The following is a 24032-nucleotide window of genomic DNA, read 5'->3' on the forward strand; positions in this document are numbered from 1 at the left end:
AAGGAGAAATTAAAGCATTTCTTCTTTTAATGTCCGCTTTCAAATGGAGTTAACTTTTGGCGCAAAACCCTGTCTACTATTGTTTGTAGATAGTATTTTGCATCCAAAGGCATGGGTGGTTCCATGGCCCATGTACCACCAACGTAACGCCCACTTGGCACTCAGAAACACAAAGCAGTGCTTCGCGCTGCTTTGCGTTACTTTTCGGGTGCTTCCCACCGCAAAACAAGTCTTGCACTGGAAAGTAAGTTAGGGAAAAAACATTTTGTGCTGGTTAGCGTCACTTTGTGACATTAACCCAGAGCAAAATGTTTGTAAATCTCCCTCATAGTGTTTTTAGATTCCCTTGCCATTGAGTTGAACTGACAATTAGAAGTAAAACATATTGTGAAATTTACCGTCAGCGTACTAAGCATCGCTAACAGAAATGTGAATCCAGTCCCTTGTTTTGAATTATTTCCTCTACAGTCAGCTTGTCATCTTTCTGAAGTCAATGAAGTGAGAGCCACAGAATTGGGTCAAATTGAATAAATCGCTTATCTCAGCAGTACATGCCTCTACAAGTATAAGCTGGGTGCAAAAGGCAAATTGTTCCCAGATCAGGATTAAAAGTGGTGTTTATGTTCACCATTCAAATTTCACCCGGCAATTCCAACATCGGCACTTCGGAACAGGGAAAAACGCATTTTATTACCAGGATGCCCTTTTGACCAGGAGTAGAATTCAGAACGTGGAGGTAATTCTGCATTCAAGATATAACATGCCTCCTGGTATCAGTATTCAAAAAGTGTAGGTTTGCCTCCCCAAACACCGGGGCATCCGGAATGAGAGCATGTGAAGCTGCCATGTAAGAGCTGCACCTGCTAGGAATCGAAAACCACCATCTAAACCACAACTATATCCTGCATTACATGTGCACATCTTCAAATATTACAACTGTGGTGTAATCCTGACACAATAAAGTAGAATGTATGTCATGCTAAATGAATATTAATGCATATTGATTGACTGCAGATTTAGTTTCATAATTCTCTGGCCACGTCATTCACACGTCACATCTATTTTTGTAGGTGGATCACAGTGCCCAAACAGCAGCGCTTTGCAGGAGATGCGCCCTTGCAATGAACACCCTTGTACCGTGTATCACTGGCAAACTGGTCCGTGGGGCCAGTGCATAGAGGATGTCTCGGTGTCAGCCTTCAACTCGTCCACCAGCTGGAATGGTGAAGCCACGTGCTCTGTTGGGATGCAGACACGAAAGGTCATCTGCGTCAGGGTCAACGTGGGACAAGTGGGCCCCAAAAAGTAACGAGTTTTACGCTTTAAATTACTTAGTACTGTGATCTTAAACTTTATTGTCTTTCTTTAATGTCCACAACCAGCCCATTTTCTATTCACTAATGTTACAATAGCGAATTCTCAGACAGATTTGAAAAAGAAGAGAAACGCCCAGCAGTTATTAATTGCCAACATGCCCTCTATAATCACTTTTATACCTGGTTTTAGGCATGCTCACTTTGGAGCTGAATCATTAAGTCCTGCAAATATCTTTCGATTAACACTACCAAAGGGTTGAAAATTGATCAGGCCAAGGAGCAAATTGTGGTCCTGGTAAATAATGATTACTTGAGGTCCGGCACTTAACCAGTTCGCTTTATGGATCACTTGGTGTTTATGTACCTCGGAATGGGGAATAACATACTAATAGTTCACGTTATTCCCAGTCCGAGGAATGCAAACTGGAGTTTCCATCCGAACCTGGAGATCCAAGATTCTGATAATGTGAGGCGTTTGCGTCATACAGATATGCTGCTGAGTCTGCCCCACAGGCTGATTAGTAAGTGGCACTTTTTCACGGGTTAGCTAAATGAACCCATTTAAAAATGCAAATGCTATAAAAAAACAAGATTACGCCAGGGTACTGTGCAAACCACGAGCAAGCATGTTTTGTCCACGAACATAAAAAATGACCCAATTGCATGTCTGCTGGTCTCTCAACAAATGCCTGCGGCTAGCCACCTGCCTTCAGCCTGCTTGTTAATAGCCACCCTTCGTCTCACTGGTAAGAATAGCCTGTTCTTCTGTGGGCTATATTCTCTAAAATGGGCATTACTCAGCGCGTTCTCAGGAAGGCGTCCATTTTCTATGACAAATATAACAAATGCTTAAAATGCTTAAAAAGAGCTGTAGTTATGTTGATCGGAGTCACCATTGGGAATATTTGGTTGTATGACAGAACGATACATACCAGAACAATGCATGCCTTAACAATGCAGTCGGAACTACGACCGGGTCTCTTACACGTATGCCTTTACCATACATGCCTTTACAAAAGCATTCTTGGTAAAGGCATATGTGGAAACGGCAAGCGTGGCTCTGTCATAACCTACCCCGTCTTAACCTAAAAAAGTACTCCAAACTTCCCACCCGCCCTGAGGACCTAGACCTACCATCAGCCCTAATAAGTAAATTACCCAGACACCCCCCACCTGCTGAGGCCTAAAACCTTCCCCCACCCCTAATAACTAAACTATCGTGAAACCCCACCCACCCTGAGTCCTAAAAAAAAACTACCCCAACTCCCCACCCCTGCTCCTAAAAACTAAACTACCCCAACACCCCCACCCGACCTGAGCCCTAAAACCTTCCCCCACCCCTAATAAGTAAACTACCCCAACCCCCCACCCACCCTAAGCACTAAATCCACCCCACTTACCTCTCTTCTGATCCTGCCTTAAGCCTTCCCCATCCCTGAAAAATAAACTACCCTGCCCCCCATCCTAAACCCTAACAAAATACCACAAACCCCCACCCTGCCCCTAAAAAATAAACTACCCAGTCCCCCATCCACCCTAAGCCCCAAAAACTAAACCTCCTCAAACTCCCCCACCCCGCCCCTAAAAACAAAAATAGTCCACCCCCACCCACTCCAAGCCCTTAATCCACCCCCACCCTTAAAAACTGCACCCCAACCCTGCCCCACTTACCTCACTGAGTATTCTCCTGATCTGCTAGACTGCTCTCTGCCTTTTTCCTCTGCCTTAACCACGCATATGCGTAGCTTAGCACATGCGTGGTTAAGGCACAGACAAAGGCATGCATTGTTACGGTAAGCGTTGTTATGCTTGCATAGGCAACGTCCACGTTTTTTGCTATGCTTTGTTTAGGACATTTCCCAGAATATTCGTCTCTCCGCTAATTAGTTGGAAATGGTCAATATCTGTTATACACAATTCACTTAGGCTAACAATGAAAAGGCAGAATAGGCTGAGATTTCCACTTGTTCTCGCAGTAAAGATGGGATGGGACGCCATGAAGCCAAACCAAGGCCATACGCTTTTTTCCACAAATTAACACATTGTATTTTTTACTTGTGCATGTGGAAGTCCTTGAATGTTCACATGCACGTCATTTTGTGCATGCTTCGTTTTTTTTCCTATTTGTGCGTATCACAACTGTACAATTGTACATTTATTTAGTTAATGGCTCAATTTTCTTTAATCCTGCTCGGTGACAAAAATATCTCACCTCTATGGACACACTCGCAAACAAATTAGGTTCCTTCACTTTGCAGTAATTTCTCAAAGTATAAGTACAAGTACATTCTTTTCACTAGGTGAACAATGGTTGAACCCTTCTCTTAGTTTAAGAAGTATTAAACATGAACAAAAGCTACGCTGACAAAAAAACAACCACTGCCCCACCAATAGTAAGCTTTGGAGATATACTGAAAAAATAGCAGGCTGCCTCCTGCCATATAAACAAGTCTGTCAATTGATGATGTCACTCAGAAAGGTCAGTCTGCAACTTTTATAGTTCATTTAAAAGCATCAAATTGTAGATGAGGCTGCTAATTCTTAAACAGATTTAAATGTATATAGTTGTAGACTGAATTTACTGTCTCATCTTCTATATCACAAACCCCCTCTCTTGCATGGTCCCAAATGCTGAAATATATCATTACCTCCCCGCCTCATCTTCACCTTCCTTCTTAACTAGAAGGAAGGCGAGGGAGTAGAACTAGGAATAATGCCATTATTGGAAAGTAATGGACGCATTTTAACTACATTGATTTGGTCCTCAAAAGTAAGTCTTTTTTATCTCCACAAATATTGCTTTACATAGCAACATTTACAATAAATAGATACTTATGATTTGTTACATTAGAAGATAGTGAGGACAGTTCACAAGATAACTGTACAATCAGGTAAGACAGGCAATACAGGAAATTATTTCTAGGCCAACAGGCAGGCCAAAAACTGTATGGTGAGAGTTTCCAGACCTGTAGGCTGCTAGTTTGCTATGCGGAAACTCTCAAGCTCAATGGAGCAGCCTCTACACCTTTCTAGAGTTTACTGCCAACCGTTAAGTTGTGAAAATCCCAGGAGGGATCCAGAGGGTGACCTGATCATTCCATTTCCCGGTGGACTTGTCAGCAAATGCTATGTATTTAAAGGTTTTTCCCTCCTGGAATATCTGGGGTAGTGATGGTTACTAGGGAGACTCAATTTTTCCTTCCAAAATGTCTACGGCCATAGATGACGTTTTACAAAGTATCAGTCTGGTTGACTACCAACTAAAAACATAGGAACCCATGCGGAGGGATACTTTGTTTTCAGCACTCCTGTCCACCAAAGTGCTCAGGAGAATCTAAGACATGGTGCAGAGATCATTCATCAGGTGAAAACAACAGATGCTTGTTGCATGACCCCAAGAGCAATCTGTGTGTTCAGGTTAGCTGACCAGGACTTGCATTGCAAATGATGTGAAGCATTATGGAGTAATGGACCGTACATGGGTCATGGTCAGCAGATGAGTCCGGGCCAGGGTTAGAGGTAAGTCATGCGTCTCTGTGCTAACAACCATGCAGCGATCTGAGATGGAGAGCATGTTTATGTGTTGTTACGTATTTTCTAAGTTATGCCACGCCATGTTAGAATATATCATAGTACGCTAGGTGTGTCGACCTATCAAAACAGTCTTTCAACCTGTTCTAGATGTGGTTTTGGTTGAAGACATTCAGGCCTGAAATGGCAGTTGTGACGCCTTTTATTTTCAAGTCAAACATAAATATAAACTGAGCAGGAGTAACTTGGACCGAGGAACCCGATATCAGGTAAAGTCATGCCTGAACGTGCATTGTTAAACAAAGGTGAACAAACAAAAATGAAAGTCTGTGGTCACATCAAAGAGCATACCACGGGTGAAACAAACACCTCCGACTGAAATTGCGATCCACAGGGCCTGGCAGCACAAACTTGCATATAGTGTGTTGGCCCCAGAAAGACCAAAGGCACAGGGAGGCAACGCTTCCAACTTTGGAGGTCAAACACGTGTCATGGTATCCACACAATGTTACCTGACGCACCTCTTTTTCAAACCATTGGCACCACCTTACCTTAAGTACCCAAGGGTCTGGAAGATGGTATTTTCCTATTGAGGTAAGTAGGTCTATTGCTAGAACTTTCAGTCTTAAGGGTTTGGTCCTTTGTTTTAAAGCTTTGTAGCTACTTTGCAAGAATGTAAAGATAGAAGAAAGACTCACTTTACAGCATCAAAACTTTGAACTCTTAGTTGACTGTAACAGTGTTAACAGCGAATGATGCATAAACCAAAATGTGGACCTAATGATTATATAGCAAGGTGCTTAATGAATAGTCTGGATGGCCGCCGATTTGGGCATTTAAACATGGTGGTGGATTGACAACTTCAAATGAAAAAGGAACAAGCACAAGCATATTTGTAAAAAGTAATAAGGTTCAGAAATTGAAAATATTATGTAGACAACTTGATTTTATGGAACGAGTGTAATGCTGCCATGTAGAATATATGTCTGAGTTATTTGACCCAAATTTACTAAGGCTTTGCCTCTTCTGCAAGTGACGCAACATCACATATCAGTATTTTCTTTCCAGTACTAAAAGTATTTTGTGCTGGAAACGTGCCACGTTCACAGCGCGAAAAGTGCTTTGTGTTGCTTTGCTGCGTGGTTGGATCATTGCAAACACCCATACATTTTGATGTAAAATAGAACCTACTAAAGAGGCCAGGCTGGACTTTTCATTTCAAAAAATGCCTCCTGGAAGCAGGTGTTAACAAGAGGATTGTGTTTATTTTTTCAAAACAATCCACACATTCCTTGTGTGCTGAAGTGCACAACATCCAACCAAATCTTTGGGATGCTTCGAAAAAGTGTCTAGGCATAGGAACTTATCCTGGAAGTGTATGTTTCCAAGACCAATCACATGTTGTACATTCACACTCCTCTGCACCATGGTGCGGAACTTTGGGTCACGCATGGCCATGGACCTCATTTAGTGGTCCTGCGACCCCTGAATTGTCATCTGCTACTCTTGTCACTGCCTTTGCGACCCCTGGCCTCAGTGTGTGCAAATTCAAAGCCAGGAGAACAATTGCAGCTCGACCTTATGGACCTCAGTTGGGGCGCCACTCTGTTTTTTGACACACTAATAAGTACAATTAGCTGGAATATTCTTTTCCCAGGGAGCTGAAGTAAGTAAAAACTACTTTAAATGTATGTTGTGTGCGCGTGCTTGCCCGTGAGTGTGTGTTTGTGTGAGAGAGTGTATGTAAGGGTGAATTTGTGTGAGTGTATAAGAATGTGTGTCAAAGTGGAGGTCAAAGGACGTGTGATGTCACTTGCGCTACCCCAGGCATTTTGGTGAATTGACGTCACACTTTAATTATTGAGAGTGAAAGAAAAGGCTGGAGTAGCAGGCCAGTTTTAGGAGATGTAGCCCTGCAATGCAGTGCGCATATTTGGTTGCTTCGCTGCAGTTAGTGAAATCTGTCCCTTACTATTCTGATTTAAAAACTGATGCAATAAATGATTAACCTCTTACAGTCTGACCCACACTTAAGGGTGACTGTAAACCCAGAGAAGGTAAAAAAAGACTGAGTAATTCAGGAGCAAGAGGTCTGTCTAACAGGACCGCAGGGGGTTCACTTACTTTCAGGGCAGGCCTTAAGCTGACATGTTTTATCTAGCAAGCGACGAGTCTTGCTCTTATCTTTCTCGATTTGGGAGTGCAATCCTCAAATGTATTTCCAAAATCAATGTTAATAGCATTTCCACCTTTTTTTATGAGCATGAAGGAGGTTGTAATGTCTGAACTGAATGGTATCCGCAGCACTTTCTGCTGTATTTACTTCTTGGCCCGGATGTTTGGAGAATACGCAGCAAAAACTGCGTTTCATTTTCTAGACCAGGGAGCAAAAAAATTAAGTGGACATCTCTGAGATTTTCATCACTGAGATTAAAATGATGTTACCATTGCTAGAAATGTATACATAATCTCTCGACCAAAACATTCACATTGTATTGTGTACTCCATAGGCATTACGTTTTTAAAAATCCAATTATATAACAGAGCTGCTCATGCCTTCGGAGTAAAGAGGGGCTTCTCTCACCATCAGATATTTCGTAATACTATTTACTTTATACTATGCCACTGCTCTACCTAAACAGCTTTGATGTGCTTTGCAGGAAGCAGTAGAAAATGCGATGGTAGACCTATTAGGGAGAGAACAGGCCATGCAGCCTCGCCCCTTCCCCGCTTGCTTTGTTGTTCTTAAGGCCACCCCGTTTGCCTGGTTTCGATAAGACCAAGAAAGCTTCCTTCATTTTACAAATGAAATGCAAGCATTTCATATTTTTAAACAGCACATCAAGCTGCTAAGTTTTCAAAAGAACTGTGTTGTGATCTTGGGAGGTCTCTGACATCATTGGATCAATGATGTCAGAGAAGAGAATGGAGATGTTCAGGGGATTCTGTGGGAAGACGGTTGGGAGTGAAGGAAGAAGCAAGAAGCAGCAGGCACTGTTGTGGATGCTGTATTAATAAAGACTTACCATACGACTTCCGGATCCTTGGATTTACTTCGTAACAGTGGCGACAAGAGTCTACAGCATCCACCGAACCTGGCGTGTGATATACTGACGGCTGGACTTTTTATTAGCGCTGTAGCGAGAAGGAGCGCTGTGATGACGTGGAAGTACTCCACCGTTGTAATGTAGGAGCTGATATTCAAATATTACTCCATAATCTGAAGTGCTGAGTGCTGCGTGTCGAGTCACGCTGTGTTCATTGAAATTGCTGAACTGTGGCTGAGCTCCCGGTGAGAGAAGGTATTTGGCTGCACATCTTTTCTTTTGGGAATGTCTCGAGCCGTTCTGGCAGCAGTAGTTTAAGCGCGTGTTTGAAGTTTGTGCGCTATTTTAAGGGAGAGAAGAAAAGGGAAAAGAAGAACTAACGTGATACCTTACACGAGTGCATTTTCAAGCCACGCGCGCATTTTCAAGCCCCGTGCGAACGTGCGCATTTCAAAACGCTCGTGCGGATGTGCGCGTGTGGTTGTAGCAGCATTCCATAAGACTTTGTTCTGAGGAGACCATCTTCAGGACCAATAGAACACGGCGCGAGTCTTCCCAACAGTTGTCTTCAACCTTGATACATTACGAGATTGACACGAACGGCGGATCTCGCGTGGTTACAGTTTTATGGTGTCTAGTCTGCTAACTCATTATTATTTTTTCCTGGCACAAAGAACACATGTACTCATAGGTTGTTCTTGGAAATGTTATATTTTATTGAAATGGAGAGTTAGACAACATATGTATAATATACTGTTCTTGATTTAAGTATTTTGAGGATTTTTAACATTTCAGAGCATATTTCCTACACCATGGGCCTCATTCTGAGGCCGGCGGGCGGCGGTCGCCGCCCTCCTGGCGGGAACCGCCATATGGCCGCTCCGTGGTCGAAAGACCGCGGAGGCCATTCTGGCTTTCCCGCTGGGCTGGCGGGCGACCGCCAGAAGGCCGCCCGCCAGCCCAGCGGGAAACCCCTTCCCACGAGGAAGCCGGCTCCGAATGGAGCCGGCGGAGTGGGAAGGGTGCGACGGGTGCAGTAGCACCCGTCGCGAATTTCAGAGTCTGCTAAGCAGACACTGAAATTCAAAGTGGGGCCCTCTTACGGGGGCCCCTGCAGTGCCCATGCCATTGGCATGGGCACTGCAGGGGCCCCCAGGGGCCCCACGACACCCCTCACCGCCATCCTGTTCCTGGCGGTCGGAACCGCCAGGAACAGGATGGCGGTGAGGGGGTCGGAATCCCCCATGGCGGCGGAAAACCGGCGGGACACCGCCGGTTTTCCTGTTCTGACCGCAGCCATACCGCCGCGGTCAGAATGCCCTGCGGAGCACCGCCAGCCTGTTGGAATGACCCCCTATGTCTCATATGGCTACTCTCAGTTTGTCTCAACCACCACAATTTTTATCTGAACGTGGGGAACCTATTCTACCGTGGAAAAAATGGATGAATCTTTTTGAATCTTATCTGATTGGCATTGGCGGAGAAAAATTTTCGCCAGCAAGGAAACCAGGAATTCTTCTGCATAATTTAGGTATTGAAGGGAGGACTATCTATGACAGTCTTGATCCTATTACGATTGGTACTGCAGATGGTGTTCCTAGGGTGTTCCTAGGGATGTGTATGATATGTCAGTCATGATGTTGAAGAAACATTTTGATACTCAAATAAATGTAGTCATGGAAAGACATAAATTCTTTATGAGAACACAAGCTAGAGATGAAAGAGTGGGAAATTATATTGCCTCTCTTAAAACACTTGCACAGACCTGTGAATTTTCTGGTTTAACGATTCTCTTATCAGAGATCAACTGGTAAGATGTACCAATAATCCAAGTGTGCAAGAAAAGCTATTAGCAAAAAATCCCTCTCTAGAAGAAGCTGTTGCTATTGTGGAGAGTTTGGAGCATGCCGCTTCCTGGGTTAAAGAAATGAAAAACACCACTGCGAACTGTTTTACTGACCCCTCTGCTAATCCGGCAGTAGCTAGATTTTCCACTCAAGAAGGGTTACAGGAGAAGAAATCAGCGGCAAGTTATCTGAGAGGGGGCAGCAAGATGCTCAAAGAGTCCAAGCTTAAATGTTACAAATGTGGGAGTTCTGGACATTTGGCAAATAATCCAAGATGTTTTGCTAGGAATGTCAACTGCAGGAATTGTGGGAAGAAAGGACATTTAGCAAAAGTGTGCAAAAATCTGAAGATAAATATGATAGATGAAACAATATCGAGTAAACAGTTGATTTTAAATGTGAAGTGTCCTGATATTCAGAATTTCTCTATAAGTAGTGATACCAAGTTAGTCATGCCAAAATGTGATATAGAGATTGATGGTAAAATCGTTCCTGTCCTTGCAGATTCGGGCTCTTCTTTTACCTTAATAGGTGATAAAAACTGGGAGACAATTTTTGGTAATGATCACATTGAACTTTTCCCTCCTGATATTAACCCCATAGGCTATGGTGGACAGCGAATTGATTTATTTGGCTATTCATTGATGACAATTAAATTCAAGGGGCGTGAAACTGTAGGGAAAATTTATGTGGCCAAACGAGGAGATAACTTGTTGGGGTGGAGACATCAAAAAGATCTGGGCATTATTCTCAACCCAAATTCCCCCGAACAAGTTCTTTCCATATCTCATATAGGAGGTGATGCTTCAATTGTGAATGAATTTCCTGAGGTGTTCAGTGACAGATTAGGACTATTGGCAGATTTCAAGCATAAAATCATTTTGAAATCTTCTGCTAAACCTGTAGTACATAAAGTAAGGAAAGTACCTCATTTGATGTTATCTCCATTGCAGGGTGAGCTTAATAGATTACAGAGTTTGGGAGTTATAGAAGAGATTGAAGCTTCGGAATGGTTGGCTCCCATTGTTCTAGTTCCCAAGGACAATGGTTCTAAAATTAGAATGTGTGTGGATTTGAGAGGTCTAAACCAGTGCATATGGGTAGATCGCCAACCTTTGCCAAATATCAATGAAACCTTAACCATGCTCTCACAAGCCAAGGTATTTAGTGTGTTAGATTTATCTGCGGCCTATCATAAAATTTTACTTCATGAGGACTCAAGACACTTAACTTCTTTTGTTACGCCTTTGGGAGCTTTTAGATTTATTAGAATGCCATTTGGTTTAGCGTCAGCAGCTGCGTGTTTCCAAAGAATAATGAAAGAAGTGCTTAAGGGTTTGAGTTCTGTCCTATTCTTTCAAGATGATATGTTAATTTATAGTGAAAATGAAGAGGAGCATAATATTGCTCTCAGAGCAGTTCTGAGGAGATTAAAAGAAAAAGGATTGACCTTAAAGAAAGAAAAGTTCAAGGTTGGAACAGTTTCTTATTTAGGACACACTATTTCTGGTGATGGTATTAAACCTAAAGTGTCATTGGCCAAATCTATCATATCAATGCCCACTCCTTCGGACAGAGATCTAGTGCGCTCTTTTCTTGGTCTAGCAGAATATTACTCAAAGTTTATTAGAAATTTTGCGAGTGTAGTGCAACCTTTAAGAGCCATGCTAAAGAAAGGTGTGGATTTTGTGTGGTCCTCAGAGTGTGAAGAGGCTTTTAACATTGTTAAATCCAGAATTGGTGAAATGCCTACACTGGGCCATTTTGATACTAGGAGGAAAACTTTGTTGTCCACGGATGCTAGCCTGAAGGTTTAGGTGCGGTTCTTTCACAATTAGTTGATGGTGAAGAGAAAGTAGTGGCCTTTGCCTCTCGTTCTCTTAGAGAGGCAGAAGTCCGCTATTCAGTAATAGAGCGTGAAGCTTTGGGATGCAATTGGGCTGTTAACCATTTCAAGTACTACCTTTGGGGGTTGCCGTTTGTAATTAGAAGTGATCACAGACCTTTAGTGCAGATATTTTTGTGCCGTAATATTGAAAACACAACTCCACGCATCAAGCGTTGGGTTGAAGGTCTAATGGAATATAATTTCCATGTGGAGTACCTACCAGGGAAAGATAACATTCCGGCAGATTTCCTTTCTAGATTACCTTTGGCGGACCACACTACGGATGATCAAATTCCAGTTTTGTGGATTAAAGAACCAGCTATTGATAAGGAAAGTTGGGAGTTAGAATGTGAACGAGACACAGTTCGCATGCTGGTTTCAGAATATGTTGTGAGGGGTTGGCCTGATTTATGCAATTGTCCAGATGATGTTAAAGCATTTTGGAATGTCAAAGATGAATTGAGTATTGTTGGAAATGATCTGTACAGATGTGATAGGTTGGTTCCTCCAGTTGGGTTGTATGAGAGGCTGATCAATTTAGCTCATGAGGGACATTTAGGCAGGAATTTAACCAAGGCTAGTGTTAGAGAATGCTATTGGTGGCCAGGCCTTGATAGACATGTTGAGGCAGTTGTAAACAATTGTATGTATTGTGCAAGGAGTGATAAATCCAAAAGTGTAAGAACTGCTCCTTTATCCCCGATCCGTGTTCCTGATGAACCATGGTGCAAACTTGGTTTAGATATTGTGGGACCGTTTGAAGCTTTACCTCATAATGAGAGATTTGCAATTGTGTTAGTTGATTATATGTCCAAATGGGTCACTGCAAGTTGTGTGAGTGCCATCACCACTAAAGTTGTTATAGAGTTCCTAACTGATGTTTTTGCATGTGAGGGTATTCCAAAGGTGATAGTCACTGATAATGGTGTACAATTTACTTCTTTGGAAATGAAGAATTTTCTCAACAATCTAGCTATCTCTCACTTTCGCACTGCCTTATATTTCCCCCAAGCCAATGGGTTGGTTTAAAAGATGAACCAGTTGGTGGTAGCTAGTGCACAGACTGCCATGGACAATTGTATACCTTTAAAAAATGTCCTCAGGGAGAAATTATGGGCCCACAGAAATGCTCCTAATGCTGTTTTGGGTATGTCTCCTTTTAGAATATTGAGAGGTAGAATGGTGGGTTCTAAACTTAATCCCTTGTGGTTGTTGGCTGATAAGGAGGTTAAGGATTAACCAAATGGTAATGATGCTATACGACACAGAGTTGTTGCGAATCAAGCAAAATATAAGGAAGCATTTGATGTAAAACATGGTGCTCATCAAAGATGGTGGCATGTAGGTGACATGGTGTACGTTAAGAAACCTTTCTGGTCAAAGAAAGGGGCGTTTAAGTTTATGGGACCGAAGAAAATTGTGCAAGTGAGGAAGAATGTTGTTGTTCTGGAAGGGGGTGATGTGTGGAGTATGTCGCGCTTAGCCAAATGTGTGAATGACAGACCAATGACTGAGGGAAGGTACAGGGAGGAAAATGTTGGTGGATCTGATCCTGATCCTGGAGAGAAGATTAGAAGGAGTGTAAGGAATAAAACAACTCCCAAATACATAGAAGATTTTACACATTAAGGAAGCTATGTCAGTAACATTGTGTGTGTGTAATTGCATATTGATCATGTGCTGATCATTTATGGTTATTCTATTTTCATTTTAGTTGCCTTAGCTAAAGATGCGTTTTTGACAATGAGACATCATTTTTGTTTTCCCTGTTATGTGTTGCATTGCATTGATCTTCTGTTCTTTCTTTGTATTCCTTTTATCACTGTGTTGTAGTGTTATTATATATATAACGAAATTAAGTTATTTTTATGTTTCTAAGGGGAGGATCAATGATGTCAGAGAATAGAATGGAGATGTTCAGGGGATTCTGTGGGAAGACGGTTGGGAGTGAAGGAAGAAGCAAGAAGCAGCAGGCACAGTTGTGGATGCTGTATTAATAAAGACTTACCATACGACTTCCGGATCCTTGGATTTACTTTGTAACAAACTGTTTTTAGGGCCGACTTTAGCACTAGTGGTGCCTGGAGCAATTGTCTCTTTTGGCGCCACTCACTGATCTCCTTTGCCACAAATTCCCTCGCTACCACTCTCCAAAAGTGAACCCCATCTCTCCATAGCCCCTCTCTGACATACAGGTCATTAGGTCGAGCACGCAAGCACTCTGGCTTGTTGTAATCTATCTCTGGGCTTTTGACCATGCCCACTGCACCCCCATCACTATCACTCATTCATGGGCTTGCCTTTTAAAAATCCTTTGTTATCATTGGTAAATGCTTTATGTTTGTCCCTCCTAGGAGCAGTTTTGTTACCGCCTTGCCCATCGGCCTTGTTACATGGATGATTGCACGTTTGCCGATATGTTTGACTGCGAGCAAACTTATTTTTCCACTTGTGTCTCTCCTTCTCGCTCATGCTCATGGCAGCCCTGGCACTTTGAATCAGCTCACTTATGTCAATTGTTTTACTTTTCATTTGCAATTTATGTGACTAGAAAAGTCCACTTTGGATTTTACAACGCTAACGGCTCTAACTCAAGCAAACACAAGACCCATTGCATTGCAAATGCTTGCTTTTTTATAGCGCTACTCACGGTTCTCTCCCTCAGGCCCTCATTACGACCACAGCGGTCCGTGAAAGAGCCACACCGCTGCCAGTCCTACCAGTGCAGGTGGACTGCTGCAGCCATGGCCTCCTCTGGGCCGGCAGCATGCCTCCCACCACCGGCCGTATTACAAGGGTGCAAACCACCAGGGTTTTCATGGCAGTTGTCCCACCACGGAAACCCTGGCGGTAACGCACCCGGCAACAGGAATACTTATTCCTGTTGCACCCACATGCACCACCACACCTCCACACACCCATACAGACACACACACATACATGCACACACCATACACATGCATGTTTGTCAAACACCCATCTCCCCTTGTGGTCGTCCCACCTACCTGTCTGGGCCACACAGCAGCCCACGTTGCGGAGGTCGTCTGGGAGGGGGCAGATGTCGGCGGTGACTACCACCACATAGCTGACTGTCACCGCCACCGATTGTTGTTGTGGGCCTCAGTCCTCCATTGGTAGCAACGTTTCTCATTGGATGTTGCACAGCAGTGCGAGCCGCCAATGGGTCACCACTGTGCAGGGACAACAGTGCACAAAAGTGGCTTGTAATATGGCGGGCAGAGTCGTGACATCGTGGCGGTGCTGGTGGTGGGACCACCTCTCTCCTGCCCTCGGTTGGCCTGGCGGTGTAAAATATTGGGCTGAATTATGGTGGTTTCCACTTAGTGACTCATAATTTGGATGTCTCTACTGCCACCACTGGCGGTGGGTTCCTGCACAGCAGTCTTGGCCAAATTCCACGAAACTCGTAATGAGGGCCTCAGTTCGGTGATCTTCATAGTACACGTTGTTAGCAGCAGACACAGTAACCACTTGCCATGCTTTATGGTGAGACAAAACTGTCACTAAACAAAATGCCAATCTATCACCAGTAGGGACATTAATCACCAGATTTATCTTGGCATTTTTATTGTTGCCTGAAAACTGCTGGATGCACAAGAAAGTTCACCAAGTTCACATCTTTTTAAACCCATAGTTTTTTTTAAAACCCAGAGCCCCCCAACAAAGTCAGCCCCAGGTGCAGCTGCACTGATTGCACCGCCCTAAGGCCCTGACCTTTTGCATTTTGGAAGTAAAATACATCACAATCCTTGATGCCTGACTTGCTTGAAGGGTCCCAGGCACCAGTGTAACAGAAAGAAGCAGACTTATCAACACATTGTGCTACTGAAGCGTCATATAAAGTGACAAAGATCTATGCAAAGTGTTGATAGATGAAATGCTTTCATCACAAAACTTTTTTCTCTGGAAAAATACCCTTTTTATAGCTCAAACGGCAGTATGCTGTGCTTTCCACTGCATTCAATTAGAGGGTCATGGCATGCGTGGTACTTCAGTGTTCCAGAGCTATCATCCTTGGTTTTTGAAACAATACATGTACTACAAAGCTTGTCAGGAATTACTTTGTGTTGAAAAAGTGAGGCGTAAAGCAGGTGAAATACTTTTCTTTGTCCTTACATTTCACGAAACTAATGTGTGGAATGTTAAAAACAACGTCTAACCCCATTTATTTGTACTGGAAGAATATCCTCTCACTAGAAAATCTATTCTAGAGATTTTTCTTTCTCTTGCTCTCTCACATAAACACACACGAACACACGCACACACACACACACATTTGGAATTTTCAAGGATTTCCACAGTATGCCTGGAAACCTGCCACAATGTTGGGAATATGCCTTGGAAAATTAGATATTTAATCCCCAGAGTCATAAATCTGCACCCTAGTAGAGATGAAAATGATTTTGGGCCCAAAATCTCTGCACAAAATATGTAGGGAGAACATCCATTGGTGCCCTCATGTCAGGAATCAAATTTCCTTAAAGACCTGTGCCACTTTTCTTGAGTCCCAATGCCGCCACCTAATGACATTATGGTTGTGCCATATTTAAAATACGGTACACCATGGCAGTCGTTGGCACAATATCGTCAAAAACCTTCACGCTATTGTGGCACTGCTGCACTAGTGTAAAAAATGTTGGCGCTAGTGCAGCAAAGCACAGGAAGACCCATAGGTCCACATGGGTGCGTCATTTAAAGCCTTCTCTGAACATGTGTTAAAAATAATGGAAAATATGACGGAGTGAAATATTGTAAATTTCACTGTGCCATTGTTTTGGGCCTCCCTGCATGGGAATGCCCCCCTTGCATACCTTATGCCTGATGCAAGAATAATGTTGCACAAGGGTTTACAAGGTGGCACAATGCATGCAAGGTGGCACAAGGGACTTGTAAATATGCCCCTTATAATCTTAACTTTTTGACACCATGAGATCATAACTTTAGAAGGTGAAGCACCCTGGTAGTATATAGCAAGTGTGTCTGCTTTTCTCGTAAAATCATTTGATTCTAGATTTATTCCAATCACACAGATCCGTCTTCTCCTGTTTTTGTCATTCTAGAAGCGAGTTAAATGAGCTCTCTTAATATTATTTTAAGTTCTCCGAAACGTATTAATATACATGTCCATGAACATGGAAGCAGCAGGCTTGTATTGCTCTCACTTTAATCAAATGGATTACTGCTGCTGGGTAAAAATCAATATTGTTGGTCTTCATCTAACTCCCAAGTAACAGGCTTCTCTTAATGTCCTGTTAGTTTAATGTGACCTTGGCTGGGGTTTAAAAGCAGAAATCAATCGCCTGATTAAACCCACTGTCACTAAAGGCAATCACAGCCAACAAGGAAGGGTACATTTTAATTGAACAATTGACTTTCATAGCAGCTTTCAATTAGTTTGAATTGGCAATGTGGCATGGCGGTAGAATTTTGTTTTTGTTCAGCATTTAAATGTGTTGCTGTCTATTTGATTCCAATTTTGTTTGGGAAGTGTCAACATTGGGTTAGAAGCTGTACATTTAAATCTATACTTCAAAAATAGGGTCAAAGGAATGTGAAACCTAGAATGTGTGCTCGTAACTCAGCCCAAAAAAGCAGCCATACCCAGAGCTGATCTCAGCAGATCCCAGACGGAAGCTGAAGAAGACCCAGGCCGCAGCACAAAGGAACCAAAGAAGCACTGCAGGGACCAATAAAAGTAAAGAGTCTCAACTGGCACCAAAAAAGCAGACACGAGCCATCAAAACAAAAAAAAACTCCTGTTAGACTTTTCATCCTTGGCGTGGTCTCCCTTAACTTTTTGCCTCTGTTCCCGAGGTTGTTGATGTGTGCTGGACTCTGATTTTGCAGTTTTTATTACTCTGGGCACTTTACCACTGCTAACCAGTGCTAAAGTGCAAGTGCTCCTGTTTAAAATGTGTACGTAATCGGTTCTCCATGATTGGCATATTTGCTTTACTGTTAAGTCCCTAGTAAAGTGCACTAGAGGTGCCCAGGGCATGTAAATCAAATGTTACTAGTGGGCCTGCAGCACTGGTTGTGTCACCCACATAAGTAACCCTGTAATCATGTCTCAGACCTGCCAGTGCAGTGTCTGTGTGTGTACTTTTACACTATAAATTCGACTTGGCAAGTGTACCCACTTGCCAGGCCTAAACCTTCCCTTTTCTTACATGTAAGGCACCCCTAAGGTAGGCCCTAGGTAGCCCCAAGGGCAGGGTGCAGTGTATGGATAAGGTAGGGCATATAGTAATGTGGGTTATATGTCCTGACAGTGAAATACTGCCAATTTCGTTTTTCACTGTTGCAAGGCCTGTCTCTCTCATAGGATAATATGGGGGCTACCTTTAAATATGATTAAAGTGTAGATTCCCCTAGAGAGTAGATGGACAGCTGGAGTTTGGGGTCCCTGAACTCACAATTTAAAAATACATATTTTAGTAAAGTTGATTTTGAGATTGTGTGTTTGAAAATGCCACTTTTAGAATGTGAGCATTTTCTTGCTTAAACCATTCTGTGACTCTGCCGTGTTTGTGGATTCCCTGTCTGGGTCAGTTTGACAGTTGGGTTGTTTTTCACCTCACACCAGACAGTGACACAAAGGGAGCTGGGGTGTAACCTGCATTTCCTAATTAGCCATCTCTGCTAGGAGGGAGGGGTGGAGTGGTCACTCTCATCTGAAAGGACTGTGCCTGCCTTTGACAATGCAGACTCCAACCCCCTGGTGTGTGTCTGAGGCCTTGCCTGGGCAAGGCAGGATTTCACAAGTAGGTGTGAGTCCCCTTTGAAGAAAGGTGACTTCAAAGACTAAAATGGGTATAAGAAGGGCACCCAAATCTACAGACTTTAGAAACACTTCTGCAACCAAGAGGAACCTCTGCCTGGAGAAGAGCTGATAGCTGAGGAAGAAGTGCTGCCCTGCCTGTGACTGTGCTTTGTGGAGCTTTCCTGCAGTGCTGCTTCTGCCAGAGTAAGAGGGCAAAGACTGGACTTTGTGTGCCTTCCATCTTGTGAAGAAATCTCCAAGGGCTTGAGTTAGAGCTTGCCTCCTGTTGTTTGAAGTCTCAGGGACAGCAAAGACTTCTCTCTGCCAGCACCTGGAGTCTCTGGAGAGACTCCTGCTCTGACAAATGGTGCCCTATCCAGTCCCTGGGCCCTTGAAAGGAAAACTGGTGGAAATCCAAGGAAATCGACTTCGGACGACTCCGGACTGACGCCGCTGCTGAATCCAGTGATGCCGCCTGCACCCGATGCCGTGACCTTCGCTGGAACACGACGCTCTTCGCAGGCCTGACGCCGCAGCAGCCCCGCTGAAGCCCGCGACTCCGTGGAAGCCGCTGCACCACGTCGTGACCAACGCCGCTCGAAGTGCACGGATTCAACGTTTCGCACAGACGCCGCGATCCCCGACTTCGCACATCGGCTTGTTTTCACTCTTCACCAAAGGTACTGTACTTGGGGGTCTACACAACTCCGTGTCCGGAGCCGCTGGTGTCGGCTTGTTGGGAACGACTCCGTCACGACGCCGTGTTAACATCTCATCGAAGCATTTTTGTTTCTAAGCGCTATTTTTGGAGTTTAATCTTTAAAAATTCATAACTTGACTTGTGTATGTTGGATTTTTGTAGTTTTGGTCTTGTTTTATTTAGATAAATATTCTCTATTTTTCTAAACGTGTGTTGTGTCATTTTGTAGTGTTTTCTTGAAGTTACTGTGTGTGTTTGTACAGATATTTTACACCTAGCACTCTGAAGTTAAGCCTACTGCTCATGCCAAGCTACCAAGGGGGTAAGCAGGGGTTAGCTGAGGGTGATTCTGTTTTATCCTGACTAGAGTGAGGGTCCTTGCTTGAACAGGGGGTAACCTGGCTGTCAACCAAAGACCCCATTTCTAACAATACCATATAGTCCTCCATTGACTCCATTGAATCCCATTGAATCAGAGTCAAATACAGGCAAACATGAGTCTTTTGTCAGAATTAGGACATAGAGCATGGATGCAGGCATGACCAATGTGAAACCCAAGCCCCTTGGAGCAAAAGGTGGAACAGTCAGTTTGGCTTGGCCCCTGACCCATACTGCGCCAAAAAGGATAACTTAGGCCCCTTTCTGTTACATTCCTCCCTGGTCTCCTGCCCTGGATTGACGGCTAGAGAAGAGCAAAGGAAAATGCCACTTTCCACAGTACTGTAACCCACCACTATGTGGTAATCACAAAATGAAGAGGCTCCTTAAATGAGCTTCAGAACATGGAGGCATCACTGTAATCCACCAGGTTGAAGATGCCCAGGGTCTTTGGAATGGATTCTGACTACTGGCCATAGGCCCCCCAGCTTGACCAGACAAAGCCGACAGGGATGAAAAACCTGAGATCACATGCACACTCTGGAAGATGCACATACACAATAGAAACTGGAAACCAATGGGCTTCAATTCCTCCAGCAGAAACAACGTTCCCCATCACCACAAATCTCCACTAGGCAGTACTTGCCAGAACCAGCAATGGCAGGCTGAACAAGGCCCAGAGTATTGTGTCATTTTGTTGTGTTTTCATTAGGTTACTGTGTGTGTTGTTACAAATAATTTACACCTAAAACTCTGAAGTTAAGCCTACTGCTCGTGCCAAGCTACCAAGGTGGTAAGCAGGGGTTAGCTGAGGGTGATTCTCTTTTACCCTGACTAGAGTGAGGGTCCTTGCTTGAACAGGGGGTAACTTGACTGTCAACCAAAGACCCCATTTCTAACAATACCATATAGTCCTCCATTGACTCCCATTGAATCAGAGTGAAATACAGGCAAACATGAGTCTCCTGTCAGAATTAGGACATATGGCATAGTTGCAGGCATGACCAATGCGAAACCCAAGCCCCTTGGAGAAAAAGGTGGAACAGTCAGATTGGCTTGGCCCCTGACCCATACTGCGCCAAAAAGGATAAGCTAGGCCCCTTTCTGTTACATTCCTCCCTGGGCCCCTGCCCTGGAATGACGGCTAGAGAAGAGCAAAGGAAAATGCCACTTTCCACAGTACTGTAACCCATCACTATGTGGTAATCACAAAATGAAGAGGCTCCTTAAATGAGCTTCAGAACATGGAGGCATCACTGAAATCTGCAAGGTTGAAGATGCCCAGGGTCTTTGGGATGGATTCTGACTACTGGCCATAGGCCCCCCAGCTTGACCAGACAAAGCCGGCAGGGATGAAAAACCTGAGATCGCATGCACATTCCTGAAGATGCACATACACAATAGAAACTGGAAACCAATGGGCTTCAATTCCTCCAGCAGAAACAACGTTCCCCATCACCACAAATCTCCACTATTGCCGTACTTGCCAGAACCAGCAATGGCAGGCTCAACAAGGCCCAGAGTATGGAGGCAACACACAGCACCTCACAGCAAAGGTCATGAAGCCCAGAACCAATGAGGAGAGGGTGAACACCAGCCTAGGAACCTCCCCAGGATGTTCACCTGATGTGCATGCGCACAGGGATACCAGGACTCTAGTGCACCAACGCCAACTTGTAGTGAGGTCCAAAAACATATTGCCTGGCCACCCGCTCCCGCGCATCCCCCACAAGCTCCGCAGGCAGGGAGACGCAAATCCTGGCTGCCGGGGAAAACCACAACCAACGGAGTACCAGAGTCACGCAGGAGCAACCCCTTATTCGTCATCTTTATTATCCTGTCGGCAGACAGAAACAAGCAATGGGTCTCGCGTTTACTTGAGTTAAAGCTATTAGCATTATAAACTTCTAACCGGACTTTTCTTGCCACATAAACTGAAAAGTAAAACAGTTTCACATAAGCAAGCCGATGGCCGCCATGAGTGCAAAGCAAACACAAAGGGAAACAGAATTTTCCCACTCAGTGAAACATATTGGCATCTTACCCATGTAACCGGCAAAAGTGCAATTATATATGTAACCGTCAAAAGTGCAAATATCCATTTAACGGGGTTGATGTAATGCAAAGCACTCTACTACTGCCCAGTGAGATCATTCTGCCTATGAAATAAAGAGAAAAAATAGTGCAGAAACCATGCGGAAAACATGGAGCCTCGTATGTTTTCAGTAGTCGGCCGGTGTGCTCAAGGCAGGCTAAACATCGGAAAAGGCATGACGTATGCATACCTTTCACTAATTAAATAAAGCTACTTTTAAAAGGCAAGACCACAAACCAACCAAACTGATGGGCTTGGTATGGGCATGGTAAAAGCCCACAGAGAGTTTCCACCAGGGATGGAGTGCTTTGCGTTCGACCCTAAAAAGAACAGACGGAATGCTGAGTAAGTTCACTTTAAGTACTCCTGGTGGGAGGGGGGCGGGAGGGCAGGGTTACTAGTATTATTTTTGGTCTTTTTTCTGTCTGTCTTTGAGATAGATATATCTCACTATGCAATGAATGGGACAAGAGCAAGGGGGGCATGTGGGGTAATAAGGATTATTTTGGCATTTGGTGGCTAATTACACGTATTACCATGTAGCAAATCTTGCTTACTCTAAATTGAAAAAGGATATTTTTTGTCCCTCTTTTTGCTCTGTTTTAGATGTGACACATAATTTGTGTCTCCATATTTTATGCCCCTGACACTTTTTCCAAAGTGATTGTTTTTATCCAAATATTACTTTTTAATTATACAACCTGTATGAGTGCGACATCCTAACTATTATGTGTATTTCTGACAATGAACTCTCAAAAATTGGTGCTGAAAAGTATATTTTTCAATAACTAATTCGTGTATGTATTTGGTGGCCAGCCTAGACATCATTAGTTGTATGCTGAATGATGACTTTTCTAAAGAGTTGCACATATAAAAGTGTATCGTTTGTCAAATACAGCTTTTTCATAAAGTAAGAGGGGCACAAATCACACGTACGCAAGTTTGCACCTCCAAAATTCAGCAAATCTGCAGCAATACTAAACCAATATAACAGGGGCAGGGCACCATGAGTGTGCAAGTTACCTGAAATGGAGCCAAAATTGAACTGCACAGAAGCATTTCTTCGAGTTAGAAAGGTCTATACCACATTGAAGCATGACATGTGTGGTCTCGCTTATTTAGCTACCATCTCATGCAGTACAAAAAAACAGAACGTTTTGAGTTGTTTACTACTACTCATGCTACTTTATAAGAGGTGCACTCACCTGTTACCGCTTTGGTATTACAAAGTGAGATCACTGATTTTATGATGTCAGAAATAAACAGATGGCTGACATATTTTAGTATTTTAATTATGAGTAAAACAAGTACTGCATTGCTTTTCCTTATCCATATGACTACATTCAACTGTAATCTACGTGTTAGCTACAATCTACTTGTCAAAGTAGCATTATTTTAATAGTAGCAGGCAGGCACTTACCAAAAGCACAGAATGGAAAAAGTTACCCTTTGTCAACATTTTCGTAAGCACAAAATGGTGCTGGAAATTTTGATCAGTGGACAGTCTGATATCCAAGGCTTGTCAGGTTACCTCTCAAATGGTGCACATGTGATAGAGGGGGACAGCTATTTGGATTTTCTTAGGGACACAGATTACTATAGATATTCGAACACATGTATATGGTAAAGGAGGCCTAGCCAGTTTGGCTGCTTTTATAAAAATGTCAAACTGCAATATTAGTAGTGGATGGACTGTGGCACCTATACATGTCATATATTAAATCCAGCAAAGTAGCCTATTATGCTAAGTACCAAAACAATGTTGTGGAAGAGTTATTATCAAATCCTGGGAGGCCAGACTTCCTTTCCTGATTCTCAGGCAAATAGCATGTGAGGGCAGTAGTGATGGTTAATAGTCTTATGAAATATCTATTTTTAGTTTGTTTTGAATGATGTACAAAATATATTAACCTGTTAGGTGCGGGCGTCGGCCACTGGCTCCCTGGTGCGGGTCACGACCAGTGGCCGACACCAGGAAGGGTATCAATAAATCCTCGGGTGCGTCGCACCCGAGGATTTTTATTTTTTTTTAAACCCCCCCCCGGGAGACACGGAAGCTTCCGTGTCTCCCCCCGCCCCCCCACCCGCCCCTTTGTGCGGCGCGCTGACGTTGCAAAGGTGTTGCAAAGGTGTTTTCCCCATCAAGGGGGAGAGTCTCCCCTTTCTTACGAGGCCTTCTCAAAGTGTTTCCTGGCCCCCGATCGCAGCACAGCTGCGATCGGGGGCCAGGAAACACCACTAGACGCCAGGGATTTCACTTTGGGGGGGTATAATTAATAAATAAAAAAAAGGTAGGTGCCCCCTGGGGGGAGGGGCGCGATCGCGCCCCCCCCCAGGGGATTGTTGTTTTTTTTTAAAAAAAATAATAAAAAAAATAAAATAAATGACAGGGGGTCGCCCGTGGGCAGGGTGACCCCCTGTGGGGGCATTTTTTTTTTTAGATGTT

The 24032-nt window shown here is 43.6% G+C and overlaps 1 protein-coding gene across 1 annotated transcript in view; it reads left to right on the forward strand.

The window, feature by feature from the left end:
- The window catches only part of THSD7A (thrombospondin type 1 domain containing 7A), a 934571-nt gene that overhangs the window by 615801 nt on the left and 294738 nt on the right, over window positions 1-24032 (forward strand). The window contains exon 8 of the mRNA XM_069211831.1: window positions 1071-1305. Within this exon, the coding sequence (XP_069067932.1) occupies window positions 1071-1305 (235 nt within the window). The remainder of the gene's footprint in view (window positions 1-1070; window positions 1306-24032) is intronic.

The sequence above is a fragment of the Pleurodeles waltl genome, chromosome 10 (genome assembly GCF_031143425.1).
Source record: "Pleurodeles waltl isolate 20211129_DDA chromosome 10, aPleWal1.hap1.20221129, whole genome shotgun sequence".
NCBI classification, from domain to species: domain Eukaryota; kingdom Metazoa; phylum Chordata; class Amphibia; order Caudata; family Salamandridae; genus Pleurodeles; species Pleurodeles waltl.